At 34.0% G+C, this 23,613-nt stretch overlaps 1 protein-coding gene across 1 annotated transcript; it reads left to right on the top strand.

Annotated features, from left to right (window-relative positions):
- Positions 1–1,027: 1,027 nt before the first annotated feature.
- On the top strand, positions 1,028–23,037 carry LOC143255032 (voltage-dependent calcium channel gamma-7 subunit-like). Its single transcript, XM_076510046.1, has 3 exons — positions 1,028–1,115; positions 8,554–8,694; positions 17,198–23,037. The coding sequence occupies exons 1-3, from the start codon at positions 1,103–1,105 to the stop codon at positions 17,737–17,739; spliced, it is 696 nt and encodes a 231-aa protein (XP_076366161.1). The 5' UTR covers positions 1,028–1,102; the 3' UTR covers positions 17,740–23,037.
- Positions 23,038–23,613: the final 576 nt, after the last annotated feature.

The following is a 23,613-nucleotide window of genomic DNA, read 5'->3' as shown; positions in this document are numbered from 1 at the left end:
CAAGAGTTGGCGGTGATGACTAGCTGCGTTCCCTTTAGTCTTACACTGCTAAATTAGGAACGGGTATCGCAGATAGCCCTCATGTAGCTATGCGCGAAATTCAAAATAAACCAAACCAATTTCTAATTATGAAGTGTTAGACTAATGAGAAGGTAGTTGTTGAACGCTTTCATGTGTAAACTGTTGGGGCACTATTTACAAACAATTAGTGGAATCAGCCATCACAGCTGAAAGGGCGAATATTCCTGGAACCCCCTCATTCCGAGTTGAGTGCCCTACCCACCAGAATCTGTGTACAACCCAGAACGTCACTAGAATAACTTCAGCTACGATAGTAACACGAACATTAATACTTTTCTAGAAAGAATTTTTTTTTTCCATATTGAAAGACATCATAATACCCAAGTAAAACTTGATTTATCAGAGAAAGAAAGTGAAATTACTAAAAACATGCTTATGTCGAAATTCAAAATAGTAATAAATGCACTCTTTTTTAAACATTTGTTTCTTACAATAGTGGCAAAGACAGTCGTTGGATGACTTAATAAGAGACCCACATACGGCTGTTTTTTGTTTATTTGACTTGACTAACTCACTTTTGTTTCCGGAATATAAACTTAAAACAAAACAAAAGCGTTTTATTCAACCTTTCAACAAACTGCTCGTGTATGTGTGTGTGTATATATATATATATATATACCTTGAGTATTTGACTCAAAGGTCGTTCTGAATGGTCAGATGAAAATCAATGTTCTGAGAGTAGTAAATAGAAACTTCAGTGGTTAGAGTTTCTATAACGATTACTTGCCTTAGAATTCACGACATCTAGAATATGAGACATAAACGAGGTAAAAATAGTCTTTGAAAGCACTTGGAATATGATTTTGATCTCTTCATTATTTATTAAAAATACAATCAGATGAAAGATACTAATCTAATTACCAAAATATTGATATATGTCGTTTTTATATAAATTTTAGTTGCTTTAAAAATGTGTTCTAACCTTTTTACTTCCTTTTTAGCTGGTAAAAGCAACTTTCGCTGTTTCTACATCGACTATTTTCCTACAGAAGATTATAGCCCGGATCCCAACGACTCGACAATGGCTATTCCATGTAAGACATAAAGTGTATTACCAATAAATTTGCTTTAATGTTTGTCTTCTTTGAAACATTAATTTAAGAGATTTAATGACATCAAAGTTATAAACACAGAATTATTTTTCTAATTATCGTGACGAAAATTTAATCAAATATTCAGATGGTCTATTACTGTCGTGTACTATATATTCGTAAAGTTATTATTGCTGTTTAAATATGTTTGTTTCAATCGATTAAATGTTTTTTTTTTCGCACACACACACAAAAAAAGTTTTAATTCAAATACTAAGGTTTAATCGTGGTGTGCACGTGTACGTTGGCTACATCAATTGGACAACCACACTATTCTATTAAAGGGATCTTCTCTAAATCACATTCAGTTATCATCTATAGTTTTAACAGTGAATAAATCTAAGCCATTGTTATTTTTTAAATCGCTTGTTAAAACAAACTAGTCTTTATAAAAGTGTTTAAAAAACAGCAAAGCTTTGAGCTAGTCAATGCAGTTTACTTGATAGAAGGATAAACATTTAAGTGACTGGATAAAGTATCTGTTCATTTTTATTCGGCACAATTAACATTTTATAAATTAGTGCATAAGCGATCGTCACAATCAGTAAAACTGGATTAAACTTTGACTGTTTGTTTGTAGTTAAGCACAAAGCTACACAATGGGTTACCTGTGCTCTGCCCACTACGGTTATCGAAAACCGGTTTTTAGCGTTATAAATTATCAGAAATACCGTTCTGCTAGTGGGAGGATGGGGGCTTCAGTCTTTAAAATCACTAACTGTTAGATTGTTTCATTGCTAAAAACAAAGCTTAAAAATGGCATACTTGTGCTATACCCACTACGGATATCGAAACTCTGTTTTTAGAGGTATTAGTCTTCAGCCTAGTTACTGGAGTGCAAATTGTTAGAAGTTTCACGGTGATAAACTTGAATTTATTATATTTCATTCAATACGGAGAATAAAACGAAATATCCATCGTGTATAGGAATATTTAATGTCAGTTTTGAAGCTTTCGAAACAAATTGCGACATTTCTAAGATAAAAAAAAGAAAGACGTTGACAAAGGTGTCGAGCCTAAGTTATTATGTACTGACCAAAGGCCACTTTGTTCTTAACGCCAATCAAACAAACAAACGATCGTTAGAAATTAACATTGTTTTCTGTTGCAACAATGAGACCAGAGAAAACATTGTATTTTTTAACAAAAAAGTATATGCTAACACATTCTGTGTGTAAGCTGTACGTTTGATATCGGATTTTTGTACGCTGTGTTTAGTTAATAAATTATTTCGTTCGAAATTTCTCACAAAGTTACACAGGAACTATCTGCGCTAGCCCCTCCCCTCTCAATATAGCAGTGTAAGACTAGAGGGAGGGCGAGAAAAGTGCCCTAACCCCTTGGCCATGCCTTTTAAGGAAACAAGTTAACCTGACAAGATTAATTTTTCAGAAGGACAGTAACTGCTACTGTTCATGGAGCCTATGTAAATCCAACACATTAGAAACCATTAACTTAGAGGACACTCGCTACCTGAGAAATAAATTGTGCAGTTCGCTAAACCTCGATAAGAAACTTATGTGATTTTAATACGAAAGGAAGACATTTTTCCGTTTACTTATGTTTATTCTATGTGTTAAGATGGCGAACAAGCTTAAGACGTTTAAGGTTGTTCCTTCTTGTTTAGTCTGACGGTTGACAGCTTGCACTATAGGAGATCTGTAAAAATTTAAATCGTTACCATATGTTTGAAAACTTATGTTTTAAGTGGGATTTTTAAATGGTAGTAAAGTACAATTTATCCTTAATTGGCTTTTACGTTAAACTGAAAAAGCAAGTTGTTTCTAAAAGGGATTGTTTGGTTGTTATTAAGTTCAAAAACTACACAATGTGCCCTGTAAACCATGGGTATTAAAACCTAATTTTTAGAGCTGTGAGCCTCCAGACTTACCTATGAAACTAGCTGAGTTCGAACGAAATTAGATAGTTGTAAAACAATTTGGTCAGTACCAAAGTAGGGTTTGATGGTGTGGCGAGGTGCCAAAATGGCTTCTAAGCAACAACAGAATTATTTGAGTAATAATAAAACTAAAAATATCAACAGTACATCTTAACAAAAACCAAACCACTTAATGGTATTTATCTTTTATATATCTCTTTCAAAGTTGATCTTGGGCGAAACACATTGTGCTTGTAACTGGGAGTTTGTTTAATTGTACTCTAGCTGAAACTAAACTACTATCACCAGTCTAGAAAAGTTACAATATCATCCACGAGTCAAATATAACCTTTCGACTACCAGCACTGGTAGAGTACAGTATCACGCAAACAAAATCAGGTGATAGACCTAACCCTGGCATGTTGTGATATTTCGGTCTTTCATTACGGTTGTGAATAAACTGTTAGAGACGTTTAGCAATCCACTACAACTATTTATCTGCCTTTCTTTCGGCTGAAAGCCTAGTAGTAGTTGTTAGTATCAGCCAGAATCAATTTGCAGCTGCCACGTGCCATAAGTAGATAGTGAGAGTTCTAAATGGGTTGGGAAACACAGCGATGAAGAAAGATTTAAAGCAGGAACATTTCAGTTAATGTTCAAACATATTCTGATTCACTTCCAAGTCCTTAAGTTAAAGCAAAGCATCAAATTATTTTCCTGAATCAAAATCACCATTAATCTTGCGGTTGAAAGAAAATTCTATTCCCACTCCTGACTAAAAGTTTCATCTTACAGCGCCATCTCATAATCAGAAGAAAAAAAGTACGTTGAAAATAATAAAGTAAAGTAAATATTTCTACTTGCTGTTTTCTCCTTTTTCAAATACAGAATATTTTCAATACACTTTGATAATATTTGTTGTTGTTGTTGTTTCAAATAAGAATCGTGACCTTATTTTTTGTTTATGTTTTGTAAGATCTAAAAATATAATATTTTAAAGCTGTTTACAACTTGAAAGTATGTGAAAGGGGAACTTCCTGGTTTTCATTTTTCATTTCTGTATAATACTAAGAAAAGTTTGTTAGGCATTATTTAAGATAAATAAATAAACTATACATTCTGAGTAAAATGAAAGACGAAACGTTGATAAGAATAATATCTATTATCTAAAGTTAGGCGTTTCTTTACTTATTTAGGCCCGGCATGGCCGGGTGGGTTAAGGCGTTCGACTCTTAATCTGAGGGTCACGGATTCGAATCCCACTATTCGTTGGTAAAAGAGTAGCCCAAAAGTTGACAGTGGGTGGTGGTGACTAGCTGCCTTCCCTCTAGTCTTACACTGATAAATTAGGGACGGCTAGCGCAGATAGCCCTCGAGTAGCTTTGCGCGAAATTCAAAACAAACAAAACCTTTTCTCAAATATTTAGAGGCTTAGAAAGACAAAATTAATTTAAATATTCGTTAATTAAAATCATCAAATATTAGTTTTGTGTCACTAATATATATATTCAGCTTAGACTGATTAGTTTAAGATTACTGCACAATACATTAAAATTTTTAATTTCAATAGTTGGTAGTTGCCAAGCGATAACTGTATTCTCAGAAAACAAAAAGCTACTTTAATATTAAGCCGCCTTGAGGTCAAAACCCTAAATTGTTTTAAAAGCTTTGCTGCGCTCGTTTACAGTAAACAATCTAGTGAGGTTAATAATTTTCTAACATAATTAAATATAAGTCTTGATAACCGTTGAAGTCCTGTTGATGTGATTGGTGTTAACACTTGACTAGATGCCAGTCAGGTAGTAAACGAGGAGATATGAAATATAAAAAGAATTTCGTTATAAACGTATTTTTTGTTGATCAGAAGCCTTAAGCATGCTTTTACAACTCATTTTTGTAACCAGGAAAACGTGTTTTAAATAAAGGATTCATCACCGGAGGCACAAAACGTCTGTAACAAAAAGTAGCTGTACCAGTTTGTTGTCCCACAGCTGCCATATATTAATGTTAACTCGCAAAAAGAATCAGTGAAAAGTTTAGTGGCGTACATTTAAGTCCATTAAAAAATACAACATTAGTAAATCGTGTAATGAGTTAGGTACCTAATTTATTTTTTTCGTGCATTTGAAAATCTCTCTAAATTTACAACAACAATAAAAAAAACACGTAAATATCATTACTCTAAATTAAGGAATATTTCTTTAAAGTGTCACTGCTAAATCCGTATAGAAACAAAGACTTCCCTAACTTGATCTTTAAGTAACTCTACCGTAAGTAATAATTAATGAACGTTGTTGGTCTTACTTGTAATTGCAGTTAGTCATTTCGTCACGATACTAACAGTGTCCCTTTTTATATAATGTAAGTTTACAAAGCAGTGCAAAATGAACTTCTAGCGTATGAAACGGCAGTTCCAGGCGAATTTCTACGCAAATTATGTTTCTGTCTTCGAGAAATTAAACACAAAGTACGATTTGAAGGCAGTTACCCCCTCCCCATTAGGCAGTGTAAGTTTTCACTTTGACGAAGTGTGTGATGTGTTTTTTATAAGCTGGGCGAATAATATAGCCAATTGCCATCACTTAGAATGTTGTACAAACTGTGAAAAATGGATTTTTTTTTACTTTGTTTGCCGTTAGCCTCGCACTAAGATACCTGTGCTCTGTTTATATGAAAATCTTATTTTTAGAGTTATAATCCTTCAGGCTTCCTGCTGAGCGGAAAATCAAACAGTGCAGCAAATAATTAAAATATTAAATACCAGGTGGCGCACGAGTTCCTTGGACGGAAGTTATGCAAATCCATGATTAATGAAAGATTATCTTAGAACATGAAAACTTCCTCCTTTTTTGTAATTGTAAAAAATAAAATAAAGAAACGCTGAAATATGGTAAAAAATACATATAACAAAATGTAAATCTGTAAATCTTTTATGTCTCCACATGGACTCAACAAACCTTCACGCCAGATATGATTGGAATCCATCAAAAGGAGACAAAAGAATAACAAAAATCGACCATAAAAACCCCAAAATGTCAAACGCAAAACTTAAATTTGTATGTTTCTTCCCATTGACCCAATAAACCCTTAAACCAAACTTGGGGAAGATATATTTACAGGGTGTGAAATATTGTTAAAATACGCAAAAATACTCATAAAACCTGCAAAACGCTATACTGGACTTAATGAACCTCCATAATAATTCTGGTGAAGATCCGTCCGCGGCGCGTGAAGTAACTACATGGACAAACAACACTGTTATATTTATGTAGATAGAATAACGCTGTATGAAAGTAATCAGAGTCACATTTGATATGAGAGTTATAGATAACATTATGTTCTCTCTTAAGGAATTGAATAAGACATATTAGCATCAGATGAATATTTGATGAGCAACTAACTGTGCACGTTGTCTTTCAATATTTAATCAAACTTCACTCGTTCTTGTTTACTTGTTCTTAGGTGCCAATTTGTACTGGAATCGAACCCAAAATTCAAGCACTAAAAGCTATCTAGCTTAGCGCTGAGTCTCTGTAAATGTGTGGCTCTTAACTCATATAATTTAATTACCATACAGTGTATACCATTGAAAACAAGTTAATAATTGTTAGTAAGTTGGATTTCCTGTGTATTAAGTTTAGTATAGTCCTGAAAACAGGTTAACAATTGTCAGTAAGTTGGATTTCCTGTGTATTAGGTTTAGTCTAGTCCTGAAAACAAGTTAATAATTGTTGGTAAGTTGGATTTCCCGTGTGTCAAGTCTAGTCTAGTCCTGAAGAAAAGTTAATAATTGTTACTAAGTTGGATTTCTTGTGTATTAGGTCTATTCTAATCCTGACTAGGAGTATGAACAACGTTTCAAACGTGGTAATCCATGGTTTTATAACTGTTCAGAATCACATATTTCGGTGAAAAATTCGGCTTAAAAATCTACTTTTAGATCTATCTAGTCATACCCTGGTTATCTTTCTGGGCGCAGTTTATTTTGCTTTCGTAAAGGAGCTATGTTAGGACAAATGAAAACAACAAAACGTCCAACCAGCGTGTCATCAACCAATACACAAACTTCTGTGGAATGAAAAAAATATGGTGTTGCAATATTCACTGTGAGAGTCGCTGGTTCGAATCCACCTTATACCAAACATGCTCGCCCTTTCACCTCCGAAGCCGTTATAACGTGACGGTGAATCCCACTATTCTGTGTTAAGGCCCGGCATGGCCAGGTGGTTGAGGCACTCGACTCGTAATCCGAGGGTCACGGGTTCGAATCCCTCTCACACCAAACATGCTCGCCCTTTTAGCCGTTGGGGCGATATAATGTGATGGTCATATATATGCAAAAACGGCTCGTTTGGGTTGAGAAAATATTCAACCCAAACGAGCCGTATTTGCATATATATTTCTACAAGTGGGTTTTCTCGACATCACTATCGTGACGGTCAATCCCACAATTCGTTGATAAGAGAGTATCCCAAGAGTTGGCAATGGGTAGTGATAACTAGCTGCCTTCCCTCTAGTCTTACACTGCTAAATTAGGGACGGCTAACGAAGATAGCCCTCGCGTAGCTTTGCTCAAAATTCAAAAACAAGCAAACACACAATGTAAGGTTAATATCCAGGGTTCGATTCCCCCGGTGGACACATCAGATAACTAAATGTGGCTTAGCTAAAAAAATTACTAATAAGAGCTGCTTAAAATCTCATAAAATTTTAGTCTACTTTTATTATATTCAGCTAAATCACAACTCATGAAATCTATAGAAGGTGTAAACCTTAATATCTGCAAAATGACACCAAATTTCAAAACGCAATTGAAGCAATCAACAGTCACCCAACTGTAATATTTAAGTCTAGATTTTGGGAACAAATGAAAAAAGCGATAAGACATCGTTTATAATCAATTTAGTTTGTGGACTTAGGACTAACCTATATCTTAAGCTGAACAAATTTTGAGAGATATTAGGCTTATGGCTGAATATATAATGTAAGAGCCCTTAATGATAATTCGGGACAATCTAATAAATATATATATATTTTCAGTTTTTAATTTACAACATTAAGAAATTCGTTATACCAGTAAATGTTCAGTACGGTATATGCTTTTCTAAGTTATTGTGGCTACTATGATTCATAAAATTAGTTTCGTTTGGGTTTTTTATCTTGTAAGTTTTAATAATATTCTCAAACACAGTCTCCACCTGAGCTAATTTTGTATCTCTTAACGTTTTGTCAAACCCAAATATAAAATGTAACATTTTGATAAGTTTAGGTAGGCTCTAAAAATCAAATTTACGATAACGTTTTCACATTATTTAAGAACAAAAGACTGTGGTGGTAAAACAGACTCACGATAACGCTATGTGTTGGAAGTACAAAGTGCTGTCGCAATACTTTCTTATTTGATAGATAAATAATGGTCATATGTCATTCGTATCATCAGAAAACATTCGAATAAGTTTTCGCACTCAGATATTAAATTCTTAATAAATGTTGTCTTTTCAGATTCCATGAAAAGAGCGGCTACTTTCATTTTTATGAGTTCCATAACCCTTCTTACCGGCGAAATGTTTTGTTTCTGTGGTCACGTGATCAGAAGACGACGTATTTTAACTTTCGCTGGAGGTGTTGCCTTTATCTTATCAGGTATGCTAACATAATTTCTGTTACAGGTCTTATGTACAAGGGAACGTAAAATTAACACGATTTTTGTGTCAGTGATTTATTCTAAAAAGACTAGAAAAGCATATTTAACTTTAACTTCATCAAAAGAAAACTGCAAACCTTTACTGATGGAATAATACGGTACAAACTCATCAAAGTATTAGTAGCTTGTTTATTTATTGAATGTTGCATTAAGACACCAGAAGGCTGTCTGCGCTAACAGTTCCTAATTTAGAAGTGATAAGCTAAAAGGAAGGCATGCTATTCAACATCACACTGAGCTCCGGCATGACCAGGTAATTAGGGCGCTCGTCCCGTAATCTAAGGGTCGCGTGTTCGAATCTCCGTCTCACCAAACATATTCGTCCTTTCAGTAGTGTGGACGTTATAAAATGACGATCAGTTCCACAATTCCTCGGTAAACGAGTAGCACAAGAGTTGGTGATGGATGATAATGTCTAGCTGCCTTCCCTCTAGTCTAACACTGCTAAATTAGGGACGGCTAGGGCAGACAGCTCTTGTGTGGTTTTGCGCAAAATTAAAAAAACAACAAACAGTCAATCGACACCACCTAACTCTAACTTTTGGGCTACTCTTTACTAACAAAACGCGGGATTGAATGTTACATTATAAAGACCCTGTGGCTGAAAAAGCGAGCATGTTCGGTGTGACAGGGATTCGAACACGCTATTACCACATTACTAATTGAGAACCATAACTGCGGTAGTTGTATTAAGTATAATATATACACAAAGTCACAAAAGGGGTACATGTACTAAATTGTCAACTGATAGATTAGAAGAACAACATTTAATTAACAACACCTACACATAGATTCTCTGACACCTTTTGTCAGAACGAGTTGTGTGACTCTGTCGTCATTCTCATAATGTATCCGCGGCTCCAAAGTACAACAACGGGATGGAACCTTGAACCCCTAGATATAAAGTACAAACACAAAGAAACGGATTGGATGTTAAGATGGTTGATAAGGCGTTTATGTATATCAACCGATACGTTTTCCCATAGATTATATTTGTATACCCAATTTCAATGTATTTATGCTCTGAAATTATTAAAACTTAGGTATACATCGCAAAACAAATGTGGCGTATTAAAGTTGGCTGGTAAAATGGCAAAAAATAAACGTTTATTGCAATGAAGTTTTATGTTCTTCTAGCATGGCCCAACATGGCCAGGTGGGTTAAGGCATTGGACTCGTAATCTTAGGGCCGTGGGTTCGAATCCTAATCGCACCAAAGATGCTCGCCCTTTCAGCCGTGGGGGCATTATAATGTCATAATCAATCCTACTATTCGTTGGTAAAAGAGTAGCCCAAGAGTTGGCGGTGGGTGGTGATGATTTACACTGCTAAATTAGGGACAGTTAGCGCAGATAGCCCTGGTGTAGCTCTGCGCGAAATTGAAATAAACAAACATTCTTCTGGCATAACGTTCTATGAAACATAGTTTGAAAATCAAAAGGGACAATATATCCTAAATTTGTTGAATAGTTGGGTTTTTCAAAATGATTTTACAAAACTCGGTTCGAAACAACAGCAAAATTTGGTCGTTTTTTTGTAATTAATCAAAAAGCTGCACAATGTTCAACTTATGCTCCTCCTACCACGAGCATCAAAACTCGATTTCTAGCGTTTTAAGTCCGTAGATATATCGCTGTGCCAGTTAGGGGTCCACACTAAAATGGTTTTAATGTATTCTCAAGACGGCTGGTATGGGTATTAAAACTTTAATTAAAATAAAGTACAGAACAATGTTTCCACCTTCTTATATTCATTATTAACCTGAAGATGACCTAAGAAGGTCGATACATTGTTCTATACGTTATTTTAATTAAAGTTTTAATACCCGTACTAGCTGTCTTTGGAATATATTTCTATTTAATTGGATTTCTCGTCATCATAAAGTAGTTTTAATTGTAGAACTGGGGGTAGCTGTGTATGTGTGTCTTCTTGTAGTAAAGCCACATCGGGCTATCCGCTGAGTCCACCTAGGGGAATCGAACCCCTGATTTTAGCGTTGTAACTCCGTGGACTTACGGCTGTACCAGCTTGGGACCTGCTGACAGGTTATACAACCATTGGATTTTTAAATTTCTTGTAAAGACATGGTTTTTGACGGTTGTACTGTCCAGAAACATTCGAGTCACACAAAATAAATGAATCAAAAATACGTTTAACATTACAATTAATCCGACAATTGTACTCATTGGATTATCTAATTTAAAAACAGGTAATTTCTCTTAATGTTATTGGTCGGTTCTTTACTTTGAGTTGTTTTTGTGACAAATAAAAAATGAAATAAAGTTACTCACTGCAAACTTCCATAAAAACAGTCGGTAATTTCCAAACCGCCAAAAAAGTCGAGTTTACTGTACAAAGAAATTATCGTAAAATTCAACATTGTTTACGTTTACACTACTTTTATATTGTTTTAGTTTCTAAAAAAAAAATAGTTTGATATATTTATGTTCCACTGGGACAGCAATAATAGTTACTTTTACCATAATACCTCAGTATTACCTTTGTTACAGTTCTAAATATTATATTTTAAATCTAGTCCCTTAAGGGTTTTCAAGAATTAGAACACAAATATCGTGTGATATGAATACCTGTACAAATGCCCGTCAAAGATGGCAGATAATAATTACTGAGTTATTAACGAAAATTAAATAATTTAATGAAAACAAAGTTGTCTGTACTTTCAGAATCCACCTACTTTTCACTTATTTCATTAATATCGAAGAAATTATTTAATCACCACATTATTAGTAAGAACTACACAGAAACATGAAATGTTGTTAAGAACAAATGTATAGGTGCATTCTGAAAAAATTCTTAAATAACAACACGTTTTAGCCTTCTCACTTTATTTTAGGTTAGGTTTTATTTGAAGGTAGGCACAAAGGTACACTATGAGGTATCTGTGCTCTGCCCACCACAAGTATCGAAACCTAGTTTCTAGTGTTCTTAGTCAAGGTAAGGAAATAGAAAACATAGTATGGACATTCCGACACGAACTTTAAACGCCTTCGACTATAAAAATGATAAAATGCATTTCGTAGTGATAAACGATTATTTTATGTTTTAAGGTAAAGTATTAGATAATATATGTATTAAAATAGTTTTTTGAACACTTAAAATCTTTTAAACACAAACACATACTATCAATTCTTTCAACCATACAAAGAACAAAAATTATTCTAGTAATAATAAAGATTCATCTTGCTTTATGTTTTAAGGCCAAATAGTTAATATATGTGTTAAAATTCCAAAAGAATATTTATTAATTTATATTTATTCACCATTTCAACCGTTATATACAATAACTCTATATATTTATATTATAATTTAACACATAACCTTAACGTGAGGCTTAGCTGAAACAATACTTGGTAAGTGTTATTTATCTTTTGGCTACAACTTCGTATCATAGAACTTCCTATTTAAACTATTTTGTTCTTATTCATCGAAGGTATGAAAAACAACAATAGACTGTAAAAAAACAAAGCTTTCCAACAATTCAACATGCATATTTAAACACCGTAGTTGACCTAAGAACAATCAAATCATAGTTTTGTTCCTAAGTGACAATGTATATTGTTGAGCATTACCTAAAATGGAGCGTGAAAGCATTCTCTACAAAGTCATAAAAGGAATAACACTTTACAGTTTGTTGTATCACAAATTTAGTTCTCAAGTTCCCTTAAGAATTAGGCCCGGCATGACCAGGTTGTTAAGGTTCGAATCCCCATAACACCAAACATACTCGCCCTTTCAACCGTAGGGAAGTTATAACATTACGGTCAATCCCACTATTCGGTGGAAAAAGAGTAGCCCAAAAGCTGGCGGTGGATGGTGATGACTAGCTGCTTTTCATCTAGTCTTACACTGCTAAGTTAGGGACGGGTAACGCAAATAGCTCTCGAGTAGTTTTGCGCGAAATTTATGACAAACCAAACCCTAAAGAACTATAAGGCGTAAACATCGTAACAATTGTTATTGTATCAAATGGAACAACGGTAACTTTATATATTTACAATTCTAAAACCTTGGATGACATGGAAGATTGCGCAATGTGGGTTTGCTCTGAAAGAAACAAATTTTCAACGTTAGTTTTCCTGGTGAAATAAAAATATTGTATTTTTCTATTAATAAAACTCGTATAATATTAATAATGTTAAATTACTTTCTGATCAATGTTCACATATTTAACATGTCTCTAAATAAAGTGATTGTTTTAGAAGTAACAGAAAGTAATACTTTTTTTAAGCCTCTTATGCTCAACGAAAAATGGAATTGATAGTGACACTATAACACCCTTTCAGCCTTAAAAATATCGGCATAGCATTATTTTGCTGTTTTTACTTTTTTTTTTTTTTTTTGACTAAAATAAGTATAAGTAAATGCTCGAACGCAAAACTGCTAGATTTGTTTATGTAGGGTCTGAAGTAAATGGAAAACTGTTAACGTTTGTTGTTATTTTAACACCGCTTGTTGACTCATACTTTACAATCAAATAAAATTTATACTTTATTTTATAAACTGTCTATTATAAGTATATCGTTACTTATTTTGCTCCCTACTTGGTTTTAAAAATTCAACTTTAGGCCTAATCCTAAAATGCAATTATTGTATTTATAACTTTGAATACTTAGGAGAAAACGTTCTTACAAGAACCTGTATATTATCTTATTTAATTTTAAAGTACTTATAACAAATCCAGAGCTACTTATGAAGCAGTAAAATTGAAACGAGTCTGTGGGATTCGAATACATAAGTAAAGGTTTTGGTTTTGTTTTGAATTTCGCGCAAAGCTACACGAGGGCTATCTGCGCTAGCCGTCCATAATTTAGCAGTGTAAAACTAGAGGGGAGGCAGCTAGTCATCATCATCCACCGCCAGCTCTTGGGCTACTCTTTTATCACCGAAGAGTGGGATTGATCGTAACATTATAACGCCCCCACGCCTGAAAAGGCGAGCATGTTTGGTGCGACGGGGAATCGAACCCGCAACCCTCAGATTACGAATCGAACGCCTGAACCTACCTGGTCTTGCCGAATCTAAATAAGTAAAAAAACGTCTAACTTCAGATAATAGATATTATTCTTATCAACGTTTCGTCTTTCATTTTACTCAGAATGTATAGTTTATTTATTTATCTTAAATAATGCCTAACAAACTTTTCTTAGTATAAAACAGAAATGAAAAATGAAAACCAGGAAGTTCCCCTTTCACATACTTTCAAGTTGTAAACAGCTTTAAAAAATTATATTTTTAGATCTTACAAAACATAAGCAAAAAATAAGGTCACGATTCTTATTTGAAACAACAACAACAACAAATATTATCAAAGTGTATAGAAAATATTCTGTATTTGAAAAAGGAGAAAACAGCAACTAGAAATATTTACTTTACTTTATTATTTTCAACATACTTTTTTTCTTTTGATTATGAGATGGCGCTGTAAGATGAAACTTACCGTAACACGCTCTTTTAGCCAGGAGTGGGAATAGAATTTTCTTTCAACCGCAAGATTAATGGTGATTTTGATTCAGAAAAATAATTTGATGCTTTGCTTTAACTTAAGGACTTGGAAGTGAATCAGAATATGTTTGAACATTAACTGAAATGTTCCTGCTTTAAATCTTTCTTCATCGCTGTGTTTCCCAACCCATTTAGAACTCTCACTATCTACTTATGGCACGTGGCAGCTGCAAATTGATTCTGGCTGATACTAACAACTACTACTAGGCTTTCAGCCGAAAGAAAGGCAGATAAATAGTTGTAGTGGATTGCTAAACGTCTCTAACAGTTTATTCACAACCGTAATGAAAGACCGAAATACCGCAAAATACCAGGGTTAAGTGCAACACCCTATTTTGTTTCTCATACTTTCAAAATTTTCACGAGTTTTTCCTGATATATATGTTTATGAAAGGTATACAGTTTTGTTGTGTTTTTTTAATATCCGTATATAAATTAATTTTAAGATGTTTTGGTGTTATCCCATCATTACGTTTCTCAAATGTATTCAAGTTCTTACACGTACAAATGTATTCAATTTTTTAGATGTACAAATGTATTCAAGTTCTTAGATGTACAAATGTATTCAAGTTTTTACACGTACAAATGGCGTTTCAAACACAGCAAGGAGTATGATGTTGCATCAAGCAAGCCACCATTCTTCTTAAGTATATATTCCAATCTTTCTTTAATATATTTCGATTAACAGTAGTAGCCTGAGGGTCGCGGGTTCGTATCCCCCGTCATACCAAACATGCTCGCCCTTTCAGCCGTGGGGACGTTATAATGTTACGGTCAATCCCACTATTCATTGGTACAAAAATAGCCCAAAAATTGGCGGAGGATGGTGATAACTAGCTGCCTTCCCTCAAATCTTGTACTGCAAAATTAGTGACAGCTAGCGCAGATAGCTCTCGTTTACTTATGCGCGAAATCCAAAACAAAACAAACCATAAACAGTGTTGGTTGAAATGTTTAATATGTGAATTTTTTTTTTATTTTTACTCTATCATTGCCTTATATTTTATTACAATGATTATTTTGTATTGTTAGGGTTAACCAAACATTCCTACGTTGTCTCAGTGTCATGACATTTAATTGGAATTAGGGTCTAACTTATCGTTAACACCACAGTTAGTCCTCATCTGGCAAAACAATGGATTTTAATCATTATAAAAATAATGCAATATAGTTATTTAATTAAATTTGTTACTTTAGGTCACGTGATCAAAACCCTTCGTCAAGCACGCTAGCGTTTTCAACAGCTATTTGTTGTTAAAGGTATAGTTGGGGATGAGTGATGTTAAATGGCTGGCTGCCTTCGAAAACCCAACGAAAAAACAGTCAAATTTAGCATACATGAACAATAATATGTTGTAATAATAATATCCTCCTTCTACTCGAAAATAAACTAATACGCAATTCACCTACCAATACAAACTTTGGAAGTCTTACAAGATTTCATGTTAACATGAAACATGTTATTTCATGATTACTAATTCGTAGTGTTGAGCTCGTCTTCCAATAACGTGAAAAGTGTTTGTTTGTTTTGGAATTTCGCACAAAGCTATTCGAGGGCTATCTGTGCTAGCTGTCCCTAATTTAGCAGTGTAAGACTAGAGGGAAGGCAGCTAGTCATCACCACCCACCGCCAATTCTTGGGCAACTCTTTTACCAACGAATAGTAAGATTGACCTTACATTGTAACGCCCCCACGGCTGAAATGGCGAGCATGTTTGGCGCGACGTGGATGCGAACCCGCGACCCTAAGATCACGAGTCGCACGCCTTAACACGCTTGGCCATGCTGGGCCAGCGACAGCGTGAAAAGATATACCAAATATATTTCACCAATGTGTAATGTGATACCAAAAATATTGCATCAATGTGTAATGTGATGCCAAACATATTTCAAAAGTGTGTGTAAAGTGATGCCAAGTATATAGAAACATTGTGTAATGTGCTGACAAATACATTGTAACGATATGCAAATAGATATCATATATAGTGCGACAATATGAAATATACCAAATATATTGCATCAATGTGTAAAGTGATGCCAAATATGTTGGAGTAATATACAAAGAGATACAAAATATACTACAACAATATGCACATTGATACTAAATGTATTTCAATAATGTGTAAAGTGATGCCAAGTATATTCCTGAGGTTTCCCAACTTTCCAGGTACAACATCTCCTACCCTTCCTGAAATTACCCCTTACGAATTATGACCCACCCTAACAATGTACCTAATGGTGGATTTTGAATATTTGCTAGCACTATCCCCCCTCTTTCCACGACTTTTGCATTGGGAATCCGTGATTCATGCGACTCACGAGCGAAAACGCCTTGTCAGTGACTCATGCATAGCTGTTATTAATTCTAAAGGAGAGCAGCCAGTGAGCTGAAAGTGCAGAACAATTTGAGGGGCCATACCTTGGGCTCGAACCTAGGATCTAACGATCCGTAGTTTAATGGTAAACATTAGGCGAATCCCCTTAACAACTACAATCCTTATTATTTCTTTCCTTTTTATCAGTATAGTGTATTGATGTATTAGATGATGTGATACATGTTATACACGTTGCGATAACAAATGTAGTCGTGGTCAACAAATGTAACTTGACATCACAGTACAATCGATTACAAAGATAGAAAAAAAAAATGTTTTCCACTAAACATAGCGATAAACTTTAAGCCTAACAATTTTCGATATAGAAAAACGTCTAGTGTGAACTTGCGTTATTTATTTTTTGGCTAAAAGTAGTTTTCAAATACGGTATATCGTATATATGAACTATCTAAATATAGCATCATTTAAAAATACTTTCTAGTAACGTTTTGTTTTATTTCCAATTTGACTTTAATGTTATACAAATGTCTTAAGCCTTAAAAATCCGAAAATATATATTTCTCTGTTTTTATATGTATTTTAGGCTTACTCGATCTTATGGGTGTGGTCATCTATATTTCAAGTTTCAAAGCCGAAGTTGGAAACAAACTACAGCCGAAGTCTTCTTTCCAAGGACCGATATTCAAGTATCGCTATGGTTACACTTTTGCCCTAGCCATTGCTAGTATCTTACTGTGTGAACTATCTGGAACGTTTGCTGTATACCTATACATTCAGTGGTATAAGCTGGATTCCAAAAAGTGTGCAGAAAGGTTGAAATATGAAGATTTTTTACAAGATGGAGAAGACCACATTCCATGCAGGCGCCACCCACGTGGCCGACGCAACAGTCGAGCGCGTGATGTATCACGAGATGCGTCTCCCTGCCCTTCTACCAGTAGAGGGCGCCGCAACACGAATCCTGGCATACCGCTATCGGAATCAATGAGAGACTTGGCTTATTACAACTTCCCTCCTTTTTCTAGGGACACCACGTGCTATACTGTTTCAACGACAGCTGACATCAACAGAGAATACTCTCGTGATTTCTCGTTCGAAACGATTCGTCGCACGACACCTGTGTGAAGGTCAACTTTTAAACGTAACTCGGTGCTGCAGGTTACTCTCGATCCAGAGTTTACGATTCTTCTAATCTGCATATCACCAAATATGGAATCTAGCACATACATAGATAGATACTTAATGATGACGTAGAATATTCTACAGGTTTTTGTGCTTAGTTTTTTTTTTATCGAGAAATTGTTAAAGATTCGCGGACTGTTTACACCAAACATGGCAGTCATCCTCGGAAAAGTGTTGGCTTTTTTTTTTTAAGCATCTTGCGTCATAACACGATGAAATATTCACTGGTGCACGAGGAGTAAACGCAATACAATTTGTTCATTCGAAGGGTGAACGTTCCCTTTAATAAAAACTATTGTTGTTCAATGAATATATGGAAAACTAGCTTTCTCTACGAAATATCAGTCATCTTTACGAACATGCCATAGGAAATTTTAGACAATGTCTGTAGGTGAAATGCTCACACCCTTACCCTGTGTGCCTTTGGTCGTATCATCTTTACCAACAACTTCCACTACACTCTAGGTCTTAGGGCTTCTTTCTCCATTGTTCAGATAGTTCTTTTTTTTTTTTCGCGACACGCTTCACTCATGTCATGTCTACCAAATGTTATATCCTTTCCAGATACTTTCCTCGAAACAGTAGACATGTTCTTGGATGTATAGGAAAGCTCAACTGTAACCGTAGTTTGATTATACATGATTTGTGAGAGACTTTAAAAAATTAGAAAAAAAAACAACCGTAGATTATTTTAGTGCTATATAACAATAGTAGCTGTAGTTATGGCGTGCTGGATAATTCCGCCATATGAACATCAGTCCGTGTGACTAACACACTTTAAAAACTGTTTCAACTTTCAATGGAGAAGTATCGTCAAAAACCAAGGATTGTTAACAAAACTTATTACGTTAGTCTGGTTGGAATCGAACACCGCTTTGTTGTGCGCACTGCCAGTTTCACTTGTTTATTGTGTTACTTGTTACTCTATTGACTCAGAACAAGTGCACCTCTTTCGACGAAATTAGTTGAGTTTTCGTTGTCGTTATTTGACGACGCGAAATGCAAGCAGTAACGGTTATAATTCACGTGTCTTTACTGAATACACTTACAGCACTTATCAGTATAAATAGAAGAGTATTTGTGAAAGTAGGATTACGAAAGAGACATCGTAGTTGATCATACAGTGTTTTTTAATTAACAGAAAGTTTCCTTTTCTGTTTTGCTTGTTAGTCGTAGCACTTTAACTAGCTACGAAAATCCAGTTATTTATTCACATTTGATAATGTATCAGTTAGATAAAATGACACAAAGAAAACCACGTTTACAAAGCACCATTAGTCACGCCGACAGGTGGTTTTAGAAACTTTTAATTGTTTTATTTGCAAACTTGATTTATTAGGACCTTTTATACAGTAATTTCATTTTAAATTGTCTTAACGGATTTGGTTTAATTTCTGTGAAACAATTAGCTACGTTTAGCCAGATGGAGATTTAACCAGTAATCTGGTTATTCTCTCCGGCAAGTGGCACGTGGGTATGTCACTTGAAACCGGGGTGGGCAGAACAGAAATAGCCAGTTGTGTAGCTTTGTGCTTAACCCTAAACAAATAATTCTTCTGTACTCAAACCGTGTTTTACCACACAATATTCTATCTATCTATCTGTTGTCAAAATATTTCAATAAGTACAGAGCTACGATCGCGACACCTATATCATCGTTTCTGTTACTTTACTCTCCATAATTTGAAACTAGTCTTAGTTCTAGCATTTAAAACACGTTCAGGATTAAGTGAAGAAATGTGAATATAACTTTCTTAGTTCTTCCATCGTGACCTTTCCCCTTTGACGCTATGTCCGAAACTCATTAAAATCTTCTCGTACTTAAAATGAGATGTATTTGAAGCCAGGACATCGTATGCATCGAAACATCAACCGGGAACATGGCAGAACGTCTTGCAGAAAACAGTATACATCCGAAAGAATGGAACAAAATGGTGGTATTATAATACACAGAAGTGATATTAAAATATGACATAACTTTCAATTTTCAACAACAATTGCATAATTTCAAATTTATACCACTGGGATTCGACACTAGTTTATTAATATGATTTATTTTGACTATATTTGAGATATTTTTAACTTCTGTTGGAGGTGGTACTCAAGAGATCCATGTTTTCCAGAATTTGTTACTTTAACACTGATATAACTGAAATAACACAGATTTCTGGGATCTCAAATTGTTATTCCTGTTATCCTCATGGAATAAATTTAAAATTATGGATAAATTAGAATATTTAGACAATACAATGATCTTGTTCTAAAAGATTAACATAATATATTACAAATTTTAAAAAACGAATCGGAAATGAACTGGTTAAGAAGACTTGATATTTCAATTGAATCGTCTGCCATTCGTGAACGCAACAAAAACAACGCACTGGCGCTACGTACAGTAAAACCTGGGGCAGTTCATTTGACTAAGGCAAAAGGAAATGTTTATTTGAGAAACTATGAAATTTTGATAACAAATCAGAACAGAGCGAAGAATCAATAATATTGTATCTTAATATTTAGTTAAGATTCGATTGTCATAGCGATTTTCGTGGATCGATTTAAAACACTCGTGAGCAAATTATCAAACTATAAAACTGAACTGTTCAGAATCTCTAGTAAAATATAATTAAAAGAGAAACATATCACACTATCTAAACAATACAAGGATTTCAACAATGTTTTGTTTACTAGTTGTGTATCTATACAATTAATTTAACTGTGTAAACAAGTTATAAGTTACACAACCATGCCAGTTTTTGGATTGTTTTTTTAAAAAAAATTGTAAATATATAATAAGAGTCACAAATTAACATAATAATATTTTCTGTAAGAGATTCAGGAAATATGGAATACAAGTAAAACACACATCTAATATTTGTAGCCCCAAAATAAAGCACACACTTCTAACTTTTTAACTCAAAATAAAACATACTTCTAGCTTTTTTCACGAGATTTATAAGTATGACGTATTATTATCTTAAATAAAACCCTAAACGTTCCTAATGCTTTAGTTACTATAAGAACAGGTAAACCAATTTAGAGATCAATCTATCTTTTATACTATAAATTCTAACGCTTTTGTAAAGCTGTTCGGCACTGGATTAGGGTTAGAAATGTCGCATTCAATTATTGAGTAAATCTGTGTTTAAAGTTACGTATTTAATGATTCAGTTATTGACCAAACAGGTTAGAACACAGAGCATTAATAAGTTACAAAATACATTATGTTAATAGTCTGAAACTTTCTGAAATAACTCCAGAAACTACGTTGTTTTAAGATTTGAAAAGCAAAGTGCAGACAAATAAAGAGCTATTATGGTATATATTTAATAAACAATTAATAATGAAAATATCTATCACCTCTGATGAGGATCAATAAAGTTGTTGAAAAATAAAGGCTACTTATTGAAGGTCATAACAAGGTCATGTCAGAAAGGTCAACACAGTACCCGTTTGTTTCTGTTGAAAAATATATTGGGAAGTAAATTCTGAACAGTAAAAACTATTTACCATCAGATACTTGTTGAGTACAATTGGTCTTCAAAACTAGGATTAATATGCAGCTTTAAGAAGTTTGGGGATTTAAATTTCCTGTATGTTATGGTTTTCATATTTCGTTCATTATGCTTTAGTTTAAGTTACTGTGCCTGTTAACCAATGATTGTACACGTTTAGTGCACCACTGATTCTATACGTTTAGTACTCTACTTAACCCACTGGTTCTACACGTCTAATGCATCAATTAACCCACTGATTCTACACGTCTAATGCATCAATTAACCTACTGATTCTACATGTTTAGTACACTACTTAACCCACTGATTCTACATGTTTAGTACACTACTTAACCCAGTGATTCTACACGTTTAGTACTCTACTTAACCCACTAATTCTATACGTTCAGTTAACCAGTTAACCCAGTAATTCTATACATTTAGTACACTAATTAGCCCGCTCATTCTTCACGTTTAGTATAGTACTTAACACAGTAATTCTATACATTTAGTACACTACTTAACCCAGTAATTCTATACATTTAGTACACTACTTAACCCAGTGATTCTACACGTTTAGTACACTACTTAACCCAGTGATTTTATAAGTTTAGTGCACTGATTAACCCATCAATTTTACGTCGTAAGATTTGCATCGAATGTTATCGCTTATTCGTCCAATAACTAACCACTGATAGCACTTACATTAAATCACAGAGGAATATACAGTGACATAAAACTGTTCAACATTGTGTTGGTACACCTGAAATAAACTAAAAAGTAACATTACCAAGACAGACATTACTGCGATGTTTTTTTCTTCCCTTAATGCCAATAAATGTATTCCAAACACATTAGTGTAGTTTTGTGTACATTCACACGATAAAAAGTAAGACAGATTCACTCCACGGTACCATTGTAAAAACGCAGTTAACTCAAATAATAAACATGTTAAAATACTGTCAGGTTTCCCCAACTGGTAAAACGGTAAGCCTACGTATTTACAAGACAAAAATCAGCGGTTCGATTCCCCTCAGTAGACTCATCAGATAACATGATGTTGGTTTGATATAAGTAAACACATACTGTCAGGTATACCTTCACAAAATTACTACGAAAGACTTCCGATTTACTGACAAATATCTGAAGCAAATCATTTGGTATGACAAAGAAAAAAGGTTTTATATATTTCTTCGAACGTATGGTTACGACAATTTAAGACTAAATAATAAATGGTTTCAAAAACAATTCACTGGTTTTTAGTTTAAAGCTTTAATACACTAAATTATTAGAAATACAAAAGAAAGCGAGTTTGTTTACAGTACTTTGGCTCGTTGAACAGTGACTAATGGAGCGAAATCAGTGTGGCTACCAAAACGTCGTATTTGATTTCAACAGTTGAAGTACATAATTAAATACATGCAGGTTATATCGAAGAAATCAGCCAGTAACTAAATAGACAGTTTTGCGTTCTATAATAATGTAAACTCGATTTTTGTCATAATCACTCTTTTTTGCTCAGATACGTAAGCACATGAAAGTCGGTTTACAGCGCCTCTCATGTAATAAATAACCCTGTCTTTGGTTTGTATTAGTCGACACGCTTTTACGTCTCGTAGCGATAATTTCTTCATGAGTCACGGTTTTTTAGTTCACGAAAATAGCAGTAACAAAGTAGTTGTATGGTTGTTAAGAAACTGATGTATATCTGATTTTATATTAAAACTTTATGTAAAGGACGTCAATAAATTCCCCTAAAATATGTCCTGCTCTTATCTTTCTGTGTTTTATTCACATCATAAACATTTGTTGATGGAGAAAGACGACCTAATATCAACAAGATTACTTGAAATACGTGAACATTGTATTTAGAAGTCGTATTAATACAAACAACAACAACAACTGCACAGTTCTTCAAATAATTTTTTGTCTTATGTAATTACATAAACAAATTTTACTTCAACCATTTTTGTTAGGTCTTTCACTCGTTGGTGTGATATTAAAATATTCCTGTTTTAGATTTTGTGGTCAAATCTCACAATTTCGTCCAGTGCGTTTAGATTTTTAAACTAATAATAATTCATCAGGCTGTTAAGAAAAACAAACCTTTTCAAATTGTATATATTTTATAAACACTTATTAGAAACATAAATAACAATCATAAGCCATATATAGATTTACATACACTATTATAGTGTTCATTACAGACGTAAAACTCTTAAACTTAATATTATATAAACTAGTTGTCATCTTTGTATATTTCATATCGTTGTATGTTTGAATTATGATACTGATTAGTGCTGGCAGAAAATGAAATTATAGTTTG

Source organism: Tachypleus tridentatus, chromosome 7, assembly GCF_004210375.1.
Source record: "Tachypleus tridentatus isolate NWPU-2018 chromosome 7, ASM421037v1, whole genome shotgun sequence".
Taxonomy (NCBI): Eukaryota; Metazoa; Arthropoda; class Merostomata; order Xiphosura; family Limulidae; genus Tachypleus; species Tachypleus tridentatus.
This window is presented reverse-complemented; position numbering and strand designations above follow the sequence as displayed.

Coding starts and splice junctions, on each gene's coding strand:
- LOC143255032 (XM_076510046.1), top strand. Junction 8,695..17,197: donor TGTTGCCTTTATCTTATCAG/GTATGCTAACAT, acceptor TATGTATTTTAG/GCTTACTCGATCTTATGGGT.